Source organism: Oreochromis niloticus, linkage group LG5 (genome assembly GCF_001858045.2).
Source record: "Oreochromis niloticus isolate F11D_XX linkage group LG5, O_niloticus_UMD_NMBU, whole genome shotgun sequence".
In the NCBI taxonomy this organism is placed as follows: domain Eukaryota; kingdom Metazoa; phylum Chordata; class Actinopteri; order Cichliformes; family Cichlidae; genus Oreochromis; species Oreochromis niloticus.
The window spans coordinates 3549736-3564237 of NC_031970.2; the positions used below are offsets into that span (position 1 = coordinate 3549736).

The 14502-nt window shown below is 41.4% G+C and overlaps 1 protein-coding gene across 6 annotated transcripts in view; it reads left to right on the top strand.

Moving 5' to 3' along the window:
* LOC100707136 (dedicator of cytokinesis protein 3) overlaps positions 1 to 14502 on the top strand; it is a 297568-nt gene that overhangs the window by 81450 nt on the left and 201616 nt on the right. For all 6 annotated transcript variants that reach the window (XM_019356781.2, XM_019356779.2, XM_019356780.2 and 3 more), the window contains exons 2-3: positions 3697 to 3780; positions 14045 to 14085. In XM_019356781.2, the coding sequence (XP_019212326.1) occupies positions 3697 to 3780; positions 14045 to 14085 (125 nt within the window). The remainder of the gene's footprint in view (positions 1 to 3696; positions 3781 to 14044; positions 14086 to 14502) is intronic.

The window sequence follows — 14502 nt, forward strand, 5'->3', positions numbered from 1 at the left end:
TAACATACCTTCATACCGTGTACATTGTAACATACCTAAAATAGACCCATTTTTGTAATATATCTATATTACTGCTAAGCACTTTCTGGATGGATGCAAACTGCATTTCATTACCTGTACTTGTGCAAATATTCTATTCTATTCTATTCTATTCATGTGCACCTTTCTAGATCATTCCATTCTATGTTTTTAGTTACATTTCAAACAGCTTGCAAACATTTTCAGTGCTGCGGTTGTACTGAAGCGTTCACTATGAGTCTTATCCTGATAAATAAGATGAATTATTATTAAATATATTTACAGAAAGTTTAATCTTTATTAAATTATTATAATCAGCACTAAATTTGCATGCTTTACTAAACGGGTAATAAAATGAGACAGACTGATTAACTGATGTTAATGAGCTCTCCTGTGTACATTACAGTAACTGAGACACATGCTGTTCTCTTTGGTGAGCCAGGTCTTTATAATCTGCAGTCGTGAGCCAGAGAAAAGTCCTCTGATCACGATTACACATACGTTTGGATAACTGGTGGGAGGAGGAGGAGGATGGAGTCATGCTCGAACAGCGTTCAGAGAAGATGAGGTCAAGAACAGGATCCATCAAAGCTAACAAGCTATTTACAAAGAGAGTGTGTAGCATGGGAACAATGGCAGCCATCTGTGTCGAGAGACCAAAGACCGGTCGCTGCTTCGACCTCGGAGGGCGATAGCTACGTCTCCTGGGACGCTCTTCACCGTGCTTCAGTGTTTTTTGAATTTCCACGTTGACTTGATTGTTGTTTAACACAGTCAGACTCCAATTCTCACTACTTGAAACATGACAACTGGAGGTTTGTGGGTCATTAAAGGTACGTTAGGTAATTGAGCAGTGGTTGGTTGCATTTTACACTTGGTCAGGGCAAGAGAGCAAGACTGTGAGAGCATGACAGGGTCTCTGATGGCTGATGATGCCAGGGACAATGATGGACTGACTCTGAAAGTCACAGCCAACAAAGAGAGACACACGGGGATGAAGGGCTCGAGAGAGAGAGTTGAGACTGTCGGTGACACAATCCAAAACAGTGACAATCCCAACTGATTGCTGCTAATAGTGGAGACAGAGAGAGTGACAGCGACGGCAGAGACGGCGACAGAGAGCGAGAGTGTCGCTGATGATACAGAGACAGATGGTGACAGCAACACAGAGACAAAGCCAGGCAGAGACAGATGCAACAGTCCCGTCGCCCGGAGGTGTGAGGTGTGTGTCCTCGCTGCCACAGTATCAGACTGCAGTCGGCAGCTCAAACTAGTTTGCTGTGTGCACACTAGCTGATTTTTTTAAGCATTTCCTTCAGGTTATCTTCTAAAATGGTTACGTCATCCAACGTAAGTGAGAAAAAAAGTATAAGTATATTCTTTAAAGGGTACTTGTAGTTCAAGTATGTATTTTCCTGTCATCACAGTGTATCTCACATACAGACTATATGTGTGTGGCCTCCCAAGTATATGATGCAACATCCACCTCAAGGCACTTATTTAAATTGGTGGTGGACAAGCCTCTAAATTCTTAGTATCTTAGTTCAGTCACTGTTAAACGGCGAGCAGATTGCTGGTCAGAGTGGTCAGTCCTCCAAATCAGCCACACTTTGGGGTGGCTGTAGCTCAGGTGGTAGAGCAGGTCACCTACTAACCAGAAGGTTGGTGGTTCGATCTTAGTCTGCTCCAGTCTGCATGCCAGTCCTTGGGCATGCAGACTGGAGGTTGCTCTCCAATGCATCCATCGTAGTGTGAATGTGTGTATGAATGTTAGTTAGATAGCACTAAAAACTCAGAAGTGTGATTGGGTGAATGAGCGAGTTGTGTAGAGCACTTTGAGTGCTCAGATAGAGTAGAAAAGCGATATATAAGAACCAGTCCTTTTACTCCGACTCTACCATCTTGAACTGGTAATAGTCGTCCCTCTGTCCTGTTGATCCACTGCTCGCTGGAGAGTCTCTCACACAGAACCTAGGACAGGTGCAGAACTCGTTCATGAGCCGCTACGCTGTAATTCGCCGAGGCTGCAGAGTGGCGGCAGCTTTTTGGCGAGCACCTGATTTATCAGCTGTTTGTCTCAAAGTGTGGCAAAGAAGAAAAGCCTTTAAAATACATTTCCATATCTCCACCTACCAATAATACAAGGTATTGTATTGTGTCTTTGGGAAACACAACAGACAGACAAGTGATCATTACTAACCGACCTCCTCCCTGCACCCAGGTTTGACTAGAACAGCATTACTTCAAAGTGCCAAAGATTTGTGGGCATTAGCAGAAATGACTAATGCCTTGGACTCCTCTCTCGTGGTCTTTTTACAGGTGTTATCTAGTTTTCTTGCGACCTTTTTAAAGATTTGCTGAAATTTGAATTGCAGATGTGGCGCTGTGTTAATTCAGCTGTGTGTAAAAATTCAGTTTTCACTGTGTCTTTTTTTATGTGTTTGCTCCGAGGCGGCAATAGCTCTCAACCCTGCTGTGACATGAATAAGTTATATGGTTGGGAACATTATTACCATATCTGCAACTTTTGACAGCTTTTACATGTTTTCCATCATTTTGATATTTTGTGATTCTTTTTCTTAAAAAGTCATAATTTAACAACATCAGGAACAAAATAACATATGCAGCTAAGTGTGAAGCCTGAGCCCTGCAGTGAGCCCTGCAGACGGCATGCACAGATGACACGGGGGATTCATTTTGATTTGTAAACTATCAGAGGAACAGCTGCATAAACACCCAAGGACTAAATTTAGAGACTAAGAGTGGGATTGGTGACAGAAAGCATGATTGTCCGGCGTGAGCACGACTTGGTCTTAAAGCTGTTGTTGTCTTCAAGGTCAGTTCACCACAGACTCAATGGGAAAGATGTACAGTCTTTAAAAACAAGGAGCCTTTATGAAAGCAGACAGTTAAATAGACAAAGACAGAGTTTTAAGATCTCGTCTTGTTCTGCGTTCAGAACAGACACACCTGTGGCCTTCTGTCTGAACACCTACACAGACAAGAGGACAGTACTGATTTGCCTCGTGGTCAAAGCTGTCGCTCTTAGAGTTGCGTTGAAATTGATTTGAACTGTACCTGTTTTGACCTCATGATCTGGAGACTGTGCTCGCTTCTTTTAGAATTACAGCTGCATTTGTGCATTAACAAAAGTTACATTCATAATAATGTCTGCTGCCCTCTAAGCCAGTTTACTCATGAATTAAGACGCCAGTGAGACTTTAACCTGCACGATTAGATTTCCCGATGATCAATTGAACATTTCAGGCCTGTAACAGAGCCACTTGCACTGACTGCATCAGCAGGATGAGCTGTGAGGTCTGTTGTTTACTGGGTGTACTGGAGCAGTCATGAGGAATATGAACATCAACAGTGGCTGGTACAGCACGGTCTGGATGTGCTCAGTCAAGCTCTAATGTCTAACGTCACCCTGTTGTCATGGGACAGACACGCGGTGATGAAAGCAGACGAGGGCATTACTTTGTATTTATGTGCTTTGATAACGTCCTTTGATCAGTGATGAAAATAAGTTGTTGCCGTCCAAAAATTCAGACACCAATCTTTCATGCCGTAACCTTTTTCTTGTATTGTGTGCATGTTCGACAAATGTCAGAGCGTCTGCAGCTTTTATCATTCCTAGGATCTCATCTTTTCCCGTCTCTCTCATTCTCTCCACAGTCATCTGCAACTTCCGAGGCTCAGTGACTCAGGGTTTGGCTCTGGAGGTGGGGGAGACTGTTCAGATCCTGGAGAAATGCGAAGGTAAGGCTTCTACCTGATTGATAGCTTCATGAGATGCTGCGGGGGCGGATGTTTGATGCAGCAGTAATGTCATTGATCATCGTTACGACTGTAAGCATCAGTAAACATGGTAAATATCCCCCAGAGCGAGCGTTTTCTTTGCATCTTGCTCTTCTCTTCAAAGGCGTTTGCATGCATACAGAATAGAAACTGTGAGAAGAGAAACCGCAGCACAGCAGCCAGCGCAGGAAGTCATAACTCTAATCTAACATGTATGTCATCACTCAGGTAGATATTACATAATAAGTTATCAATTTATGTCCTGTTCCCTGCAACAAAGTTGTAGAATCTCATTTCATACAAGACTGCATGAACTCATATATTACAGTCTAATTTAAAACATATAATACAAGGTTGAAACCTCTGGGCTGACAAACTGAACATCCTTAAGACGTCTGAGTCAGACTGCAATAGTTGTGAATGTGAATAACATGAATTAATGTCATAAAACAGCTCTGGTATGACTGCTGTAAGTCATCTGTGATCTTGTACTGAACCTCTCACACACTCTAAGTGTGTTTAAGCTGAAGGATTTCCAGTAGAGTTATGTTCACAGGTTTAAAACTGAAGTGTAAAGTTGTTTTTGGGATGTCAGGTTTGTTAGGTGATTAAATAAATTATTAAACCACACAAGACAGACAACAACAAGTATAACAAATCCAGATCTGAGCAATGTTTTTCATTCCCAGCGCGTAACAAACCAACGATTTGTCACATTCATCAGTATGTTGCTCGTTGGGATGAGAGCCTGTTGTGTTTTTACGTTCTTGATCCTTGCAGTGTCTGTATCATGTTCCCAGTATACTCTACATCCTTAAGCATAAGTCTGTGCTGTTACAGTAATCAGTATTATATGAATATAGCTGCTAACAAGTGAATCATGCAAAAAACAAACTATTTAAAATCTTCTGGTTATGATAACCAGTTCAATTCGACTCAGTTTTAGTTCTAGTTCCAGCCAATAAAGATAACACATGAAATCATCTTCTACTAGATTATTGTGCAAAAGCGACAGTGTTATATTTATTACCTAAAAAACTGCAATAAAGAGGAAGAAAAAGTCAGATGTATGTGTGATGTGGACAAAGTTCTTCTTATAGACAGATTTTTAGGCCAACTACGCCAAATTTCCAAGGCAAAGCCCTTTATACGACATACAGACCTAGAAAAGCTCATTCATTACTCATCTCATTACTTTGAGATTGGACTATTGCAATTCTCTTTATCTAGGCCTCCAACTTTCCCTCATCCAACGCCTGCAACTAGTCCAAAGTGCCGCAGCACGTCTTTTAAGCGGCACTAGAAGACATGATCACATTACACCTGTCTCAGCCAACCTTCACTGGCTCCCCGTCAAATCCCGTATCGTTTTTAAAATCCTTTTGTACACTTAAAAATTTAAATAACTTGGCGCCCAGCCACTTAATCAACCTCCTTAACCTTTATACCCCCAAGAGAGCACTTACATCCTCTAATCAATGGCTCTTAGTGCAACCAATGTCCCGACGGAAGACTAGGGGGGATCGGGGTGCGATTGCTGCACCTAAATTTTGGAATAGCCTGCCGATTGATATCCATGCGTCAGAATCCATTCAATCGTTCAAATCACGTTTAAAACCCACCTGTTTAAGCTAGCCTTCGAAACAAATTCGATTTTTACTTCTACCCGGTCTGCGCTTGTGCCACGCTACTTACCTGTAACTATTCTGTAATGATAACTGCATTTTCTTCGTTCTTCTATTGTTGTAATCCTGCAATGTGGCACTTTTGTGATGTACCTTGGTCTTTTAAATGTGCTATAGAAATAAAACTGAAACTGAAACTGAACTCAGGTTGCTCAAAGCATTTCAAGCAACTCACCACTGTTAAAGTTTTGAGAACAACTCAAAGTCTGTTCCAGTTATTATCTTTATACCGAAGCATATCGATCATTCACTGCAACTGAACATCTTTAACAGTGTAAATAACCTTAGTGGGTGTTTGTGTTTAAGCTACTGTTTTCACTGGTACTTAACTAGAGAATGAAACTTAATTTGTAGGATTTCGAGCCCCCTCTCTCCATCTTATTTCCCTAAATTTTGTAAAAAACTGGAGTCCACTCCTTTCTAAATATTCTTCATGCAGCCCTCCTTTTAGTCCCTGTTATCTGAAAAGAGAACAGTCTTGTCATTTTTCCCACTAGTTTTTGGTTAAAAAAGCAGCATCCAGAGCTGCAGTGGTGCAGTCTGCTGTTTGCTTCAGCGAATCACGGTCCATTTCCCTCCAGATTTTTATGAGGCCACCACACAGAAAAGCCTTCACATTAATGCTGCGGCAGCAGCGGTGGCTGTGTCGCCACAAATGTGCACAGTAAAAACAAAGTGGCACTCATTGCTGCATTCATAGTTCTCTCAAATAATGAGTGTAAATAGCCTGTAATAGCCTCGTGCGGGCCTGGATGAGAGCCCAAGTTATTAGCTGCTGTTTCTCCCATTGTTATTTCTAGTTTGACTCACAGAAATTAACAACTCAAGCCAGGATGTGTGTGAAGCCAGAAAATGTTGTCTTTTGCAGATAATGAGTGAGTATGTGCTCCATTAGCCACAGCTGGGGAGGACGCTAGCATCGATCTAGTGCCAGGGGCTGATTAGGCCTCTCTTTACCCCGAGGGGAAGATGTCCAGAGGAGGAGAGAAAGAAGACAGAGAAGGAAATATTCTGTTGATGGGTTCACTTTGTGCTGCTTTCCTGCCTTCCTCACCCGCCTTGTTGTGAGGAGCTACAATCTGCACTTGTCTTCATTTTCCTCCCACTTCCTCTGAACTCGAGCATCCTTCCTTTGCACTCCTCTGGTTTCTCTTATATACACTTCTTCTCTCTTGTCATCTATGCATATTGACCAGGCAGTCTCATATTCAAGGCTGAGCTAATTCCTTGGCATCCAGTCGGCGTCTAATTTGATCGGGTTATGAAATGCAATCCTGCTGGCGAGGGACACGAGTTATTATCCGAGCCCTCGTTGGAGAGGCTGGCATCACAGCTTCCCCTGTAGCACGCAGCGATTATCAGGGCAAACCAGGGCTAACTTTTGTCCAAGATCCCCGAGGAAATTTCAAGAACTCGCTTTGCAGCTTCGGTCATTAACTGAACATGTAAATGGATTTGTAGAAAATACCCTCTAAACAAAGGGCTGCTACAGCAGGACCTACATTTGTTAGAAGATGCACTAGTCTAACATTTAGAGTGACAAACACTCGAAGTCTCGGCTAAAATTGCCTTCATCACAGTAGACCCCCCAAGACAGAAACTCAGGGGATATATGGACAAAGCCATGAAAGTGGCAGCTGAACTGTTGGAGTCCAATCCTCAAAGTCCACTCCTAAAACACAGATTACAGTCACAGCACTTGAGAAAGCATTAGAGTTCGATTAGAGGGCCAGCAGCCATTTAAGGTATGTGATTTTATTCTCAATACTGTCAGCATTGCTGAAGCGCCCATAGTCAGCTAAGTGCTAATTAGTTTGGAGAGGCTCTTCAGCTGTAAGATTTCTCTTTTTTTGAAGCAAACTTCTGGCACTGTGGAGAGAGCAGCTGTCAGCAAACACCAGCTAAGCATGAAGATAACCTGATGTTATAGTGTGACACTCGTTTGAGGAAGACGAGTCATTCTGTGTGTAAAATGTGGTGGTTAAAAAGTCCAAATCTAGCAAAATGGGGTTTTTAACAGGTATTGGCTGGAGGGAAGCTCAGCTTTGATTGGTTATTATGTCGATGGTTGTATCTGACCTTGCCTATCAGAGCAGTTAGAGGCAGACTAAACGTTAGGAAACAAAGTCAATGAACCAAAAGTCTTTTTCCATGAGAAAATATCCACATTGTGATTTATACATCAAAATATGGCAGTTTTATTTTCTCTCTCAATGTCACTCACTGCTGTAAGGCTGCAGTAAATCCCTTCAGACTGTACTGATAGAACATTTAGGTTTAGTCTCAGCACTCCACTGAGCTGGCAGGAAAACCATCACAGGAACCCAAATACAAAAAGACAGAGTAAACCAGAAGTAAGGAGCCAGAATCTAACCCAGAAACAGGAGCAAAATTAAACAACAACAGACAACGTGAGGAAGAAAAACCCAAACTAAACACAAACACCGGTGAGAGCGATGTTACAGCATGAGCGAACTCAACCAAGGTAATAAGGCAAGGAAAGGAAAAAAGGCAGCAGTTTGCCACATTTGAAATTAACCTTCAAAATAAAAGAGGATGTAAAGATGGTCAAAGAATAAACTCGCAGAGACACACAGTGAGACACAGATAGATGTGACACCAGGATGTAACACCCGGGGACGGGGAGGCAGTCTGTGGGGTTTTTGTAGGTGAGGCAAAAAGTGACCTGGTTAAAGAGCTGGAGCAAAGACAAAGACAGGGCTCAACACAAGTGAAATGAAGAATTTTCCAGAAAACCATCTTGTTTTCTGAGCACTTTGGAGAAAATCCAAAACACACTGAGGAGTGGCTTCTTTCACTGCAAGGCCAAGACTACAGCCTTAGAAAGACATTAGGGTCCCTACAGGGTGACCACTGATATCATTGTAAATACAATGAGGTGGTGACAGTCTGTATGGGTGAGCCAGGCAAGCATTAATATGTGTTGTATGAAATAAGATGTACATTTAAAAAAAAACCAACACTTGATTTTTAGTGGGAAACTTTAAAAATGACCTGATTTCCACTGGTTGTGCAGCACTTATCAGATGGTTGAGCATTTAAATGGAAAAATGGAAAGGTCTGTAAAGACAAAGTTTTCTGTTGCCAATAAATCCAAAATAATAACATATAAACACAGAAAGTATTAAAACAGCCTTACAAAGACAATGTGAGACCAGCAGGAAGAAACCTGGTTCTGCTGGAGGTTTCTTCCTGTTAAAAGGGAGTTTTTCCTTCCCACTGTCGCCAAAGTGCTTGCTCATAGGGGGTCATATGATTGTTGGGTTTTTCTCTGTATGTATTATTGTAGGGTCTACCTTACAATATAAAGCGCACTGAGGTGATGGTTGTTGTGATTTAGCGCTGTATAAATGAAACTGAACTGAAAAACTGAACGTTAGAACCACAGAAGAGCAGCCGCGCTGCTGCAGAAGCTCTAATCACCTCTAACATTTGGATGCTGTTTTCAGATCTTTTTCAAAATGCGGGCTCATGACAGGGATGCTGTGGGTCCTTTAAAAGTCCAAAATAAATTATATCTTACATAAGGATCCAGACAGCGACTACCATCACCGGCTACAGAAAGGGCAGTGGAGTTGGAGTAGAGATGAAGAACCGTCACAGTAACAACCTGTCAAGAAAAAGTATCTTGTAGACAAATTTGTTGTAGTGCTGGTTTCTACCAGGTTAAATCTGTTTAGCCGGGCAGAGGTTTCAAAAACAATTTTCCTTTATGTCTAAAGTCTTTTGAATGACTTTAGACATAAAGGTTCATAGTAAAAGGTGAAAAGTATTTTTTTAAAAGCCCTTTAAAAAAATATGAGTACTGTAACTGTAACCATATGTAACAAAAACATTAAAAGGTGACCAGGTTCAGAAGACTTTAAGAACAGTGGGGTCAAAGAGAATGGGTGAGCACAAAGAAGACACAACCACAGAAATGATGAAAACATGCTCAGAGTAGTTTGATTTGATTCAAAATTTCAAGTTTTACTCTTTTTACTACTTGATTTTGCTCTTACTAAATTGCTTTAATAACATTTTTTGCAATTAAAGTCTAAATTGTGGACGTTCACTGTGGTCTTTCCTTGGAGCCTGCTGTCCAGGCTAAAACCATCCCAGAATTAACAAGTGCCACGATTAGTTGGAGAACTACAGGTGGAGCTGATAAGTTTGATCTGGAAGGCTATTCAGGTTACTTCTTATCAGGGTTAGCAGGAAAGACACCTGGATGATTTGGAGGTAGTGAGTACTGGGCGAGTCACCTCATCCACATCGGCTCCAGAACCCTCCGTTATCTACTGGGTAAGACTCGCAGGATGAGGGATTAGGACTTTTTTTTATCAGATAACTGAAATCAACTTCCTGGTTTTGTGGGCCTACCAATCGACACCATCCATTGCAATGGAAGATCATTCTCCTGTGGATTTACAGAAGGTTTGTGGAAACCTGAAGTGCTCTGTGGACTCTGATCTCCAACTCAAAAAGCCTGATCAGTGCAAAGAACTGCGTAATCACAGAACAGCTTCAGGTCTCCAGATCTAGCAGCTAACAGAACAGACGTTTCACCCACTGCTCTGCTTCCACACCAACAGTGTTCCTCTTATGCCGGAGATACAACTGTAGCAGGTGTAGGTCTAAGCAGCCTTTTGAGCGTAACCAAACAGGAAACAGTTAAAGGTGGGACAACAAACCCCGTTGGTTAAATTGGTTAGAGTGATTAGAGTTTTTCTCTTTTTCTAATTTAAAGGTTTTAACTGTAATACATTAAACCACACGAGTAGTAATACCAACCAAAAGTTTCTACTTTAACTGTTTGTTACTGTGGGCCACATAATGTCATCCACAAATTATAAAGCAGAGGTTTGGAGAAAGATTCCTTTTCATGTAAAACGACCTCAGTAGATTCCCTTTATTCCTTTTACGTACTAGCCAAATCTCAGCGTTCAGAAATCTGCTGAAGTCGTCTTTTCAACGAGGTTTTGCTGGGTGGGATAGCGCCAGGGTTGTATAAACTGAGGAGGCTGTGTTCCCACAGAGTGGATTGGTGGCTCAGCTGCAGCTCGCACTTCTATTGGATCCCTGTCAAAATTACAAAGAAAAACAGCCTCATGGGTGCTATTACTGCATCAAGAGGCAGCTTCTTTTTCATTAACTACCTCGAGATGTGCTCTATAGGGTTACAGCAACATTTAACACTCATATTTGACTGATTTTGTAGCTTGACGGAAACCTGCATCCACCGCGTAATGCAGTTTTGATAATGAGTGCAGACTGAACATGCATTAACTCGACAAAAGTGGCTCCTCGAGTTCTTCCCGAAATGTTTTACAGTGAATTTTATTGGTAATTATTTTGGTAACGGTGCAAAATGATTATTCTAACGACCACTTTGTGAGCTGTTTAGAGGCGAGACGATTGCTCTTCTTCAGAGTATGCTGTGTAATAATTTCAAATTACTGTATATGCACCTGCGTGTGCACCCATGTGCCACAGATAAACACCGGCTCTGTAGACGCTGCTGCCACCGCTGTAATTCATCCAAATGTTTCCCCTTTCACTCAAACCTCTTTCTTATTTCCTACAGATGTGGTAAATTTACTCTCTGTCTGTCTCACACACACACACACACACACACACACACACACACACACACACATCACGTCAGCTCTTACGAATGGGCCGAGGCGCTGCTGGCCCAGCCCATGACTGATTACCATATAGATGAGAGGTTGGGGAGTAAACACAGCCGTCATAACGAGGATGATAAATGAATCTTGATTGGTTATTAATTACTCAGCCAATTAAGCCCTCCTCCATATTCAGATCAGATGATGGGAAGCTGCAGAGAAATGGATCTCATGATTTTACAAGGAGATGTGATGAAGGGTCTGATGTGCTGGACAGCACTGGAACATTTTCCTCGGTATTTAATCAATAAGTGCTAATATTTCACTGTGAGGGTTTCATGATGAGGTTCTGTTATTTCGTAGTCTTACAGGAAATTTCTCCTTTATTTTCTGAACTGTAGTTAAAAGTGTTTGTGTCAGAGACATGGTGGCGATTCAGGTGATGTCTGCTCTGATAAATGCATAATGAATTGCCTTCCTAACTGTGAGCATTTGGTAGTCTAAGAAGGTCAGAGTAATAATGTGCATCATTTTGATGTAAATAAATGTTTCTTTTGGTTCACTCTGTCACCGACAGAGAGTCGCCACCCAACCCTCACATTTCCAACGGCCAGAGACACAATCATTTTTATTTCCACTTGGCTGGAGACAAATGATGTCCCCACTGACTGAGAGGATGTCTGGGTGCTTCTCCTGCACATATTTAGTCCCTGGATACCAGCAATTTTCAGCTGTCAAGATTTTGCTCCAAGTAGAGTCAACTTTCATGGCAGCTTTCTGCTCCACAGAAGCATCTGATGAATGTCCGTCCATGTGGAAAGAACGGCGGTGTGCTCTGAGCCCTGAAGAAGAAAGGGGTCCATCACTGTCACACATGCGGGCATGTACTGTCCTGTAGGTCATACAGCGTTAAGAGAAGAAGTGTTAAACCGGTCTCTGAACCAGATCACAGACAGAAATAGACCGAACTCTCGACTCCAGTGCAGAAAAAACATAGTCACTTAATGCTGGCTTCAAAAGCGAGACAGTCCCAGGAGACTCGTGTTAAAATTTCAAGTTTGAAGTACTTGAAAAAAGCTTTTTATAAAGTTCCCCAAAAGTTGAATCTGTTCATCTGGACGTAGCGTTTTGTGGGAGAAACGTTTCGTCACTCATCCAAGTGACTTCTTCAGTCTCAGCTGACTGCAGGTTTCCCCAAACCTTATAAACAGTACATTATGTTTATAAGGGTTGGGGAAACCTGACGTAAATAAGTTAATGTGGAACTTACAATTAAATGCCATCCTCTACATCAGAAATTTCCCCTTTTGGGACAATTAAAGGATTATTCTATTCTATTCTATTCTATTCTGTTCTATTCTCCACATGAGATTTCCATCCAGTACAGCAGCAAAAGCCTTTTGCACCAAATGTTGTCGCGTAATCGCCCAGCCAGCATTTGCAATTTTCATTGCGGGACAATGCAGACAAAAAGGCTGAAATCGCAGAGGTACTGTATGGTTCTGATGTTATCATAGGGTGCATCATGTTAATTACTTTGCAGTGGAATTTCTATTTTAGAAGTTATGATCCGAGCACATTCACACAGGCTTAAGTTCATTGACGACATCAACAGTTACCACTAATGACTCGAGGCATTCGGGGGTAAAAGTCGTTCAGTGTGAACAGGTTTTGTGTATATAATAGATTTATTCAGCAGATATTCGACTTTATTGTCAGAACTTTCAAATTCTCATAAAAGTCCTTTCAAAGACTCCACAGGACACACATCCACACACACACTGCTGAGAGCAGTGAACCACATCTGTCCTTCACAGCAGGGTCTGTCTGTCAGTCTCTGACTGACTGTCAGCATTCAGAAGCATCAGCTGAAGCGTGCACACATCAGCTAAAGACTTTCAGTCGGTACCCTGACTGAACATTTGTGTCCATGGCTACTGTTCTTTATAAAGCAACATGACACTAAATCAAAGACACTCAAAATGTTCTGAACAGAAATCTGTGGAAAGACTTTTCCCCCCAAAAAAGCCAGTCGTGTTATTACGTTTGTACTACAGAGGTTTAAATGTGCTGCAGGTACATCTATACTCTCTATGTGCTGCATGGCCTTTGCTCTGGTGGGATGATCATATAGACACTCTGTACTGAACCATGAATGAAGCCATAGGACAGTATAACATCGGGTAGGGGAGGGTTGGGGTAAATTTAACACAGTTTTTCACATATTTTTCAGTTATTTTGCAACTGATTATGCTGTCCATGCAGTTAATGCCCCAGTACCAGTGAAGTTAATGTTATGTGTCTCTATATGGCTTTAAAATAACTGCCTAGATGATGGCCCATAGGTACTGCCAAGATGGCAGCTGAATAACAAACCTGACTTCTAAAAACTGTTTTGACTGAATGAGGACTTGAGATTTTTAATATGATTAAAGTCTGCACAATCATTTTCCATCCATGCTAAACCTGCAGAATCAAACTACAAGATTTGAATCTTGCTTTTCTTAAATTGTGCATAAACTCCAGGCTAATGTCTTTTGTTGTTTTTGTGTGAAACGTTTGGATGGGCTTATAGACCCATGTTATGGGCAGCAACTACTTATTACTACTATGTAATAAGTTCGTATCAAACCATGTGTGTTATGCTGTAGTGCTGAGAACCATATTGCTGTTAATGGTGGAATTTCAAGTTTTACCATTAACTTCATTTTTAGTTAACTGTATATTTCCATTAAAACAGTTCCTGTAAGACAGAATTTCTTTGAACAAAGATCCCTTTGTTGGAAAATGCTGAAGTCAAAGTCGCTCTGCACGTTCCCTCAGGCTGCTGAGTCATGGCCACTTTTCACTCTTCACGATCTCCGTGTTTGTTCATCAGTCTTAGTCACTGCTGTTTGTGTTTCCTTTCAGGATGGTACCGAGGGTTCTCAACGAGGAAGCCAAATGCCAAGGTGAGCCAGACTGACAGCTTTGGTTATTCAACGCTCTCCTCTCAGACCAATTTTCCTTCCTCCTTAACTTTTGCTCCCGATTTATTCATTTCTATTTATTTGGTCAGTGCTGAGAAAATTGCTGTTTATTTAGCTGCTGTCTGTAACTGCATGTGATGGAAACTTATGCAAATAAATACCAGATCTGCACATTTCTCCTTTTCAACATTTACTTTTCAGAATTTGAACTTTACTCTGAGAGATCGTGTTAGACACTCTGAAGATTTATACTTTAACATGTGTATATATATCTATATATCTATATATAGATATATATATACATATATATACATATATACTGATGCAGCTATTGTAGCAAAATGCATAATTTCTGAGAGCAGAGAGGTGAAATTATGGGAAACAAAGAGGTAAAAGTCG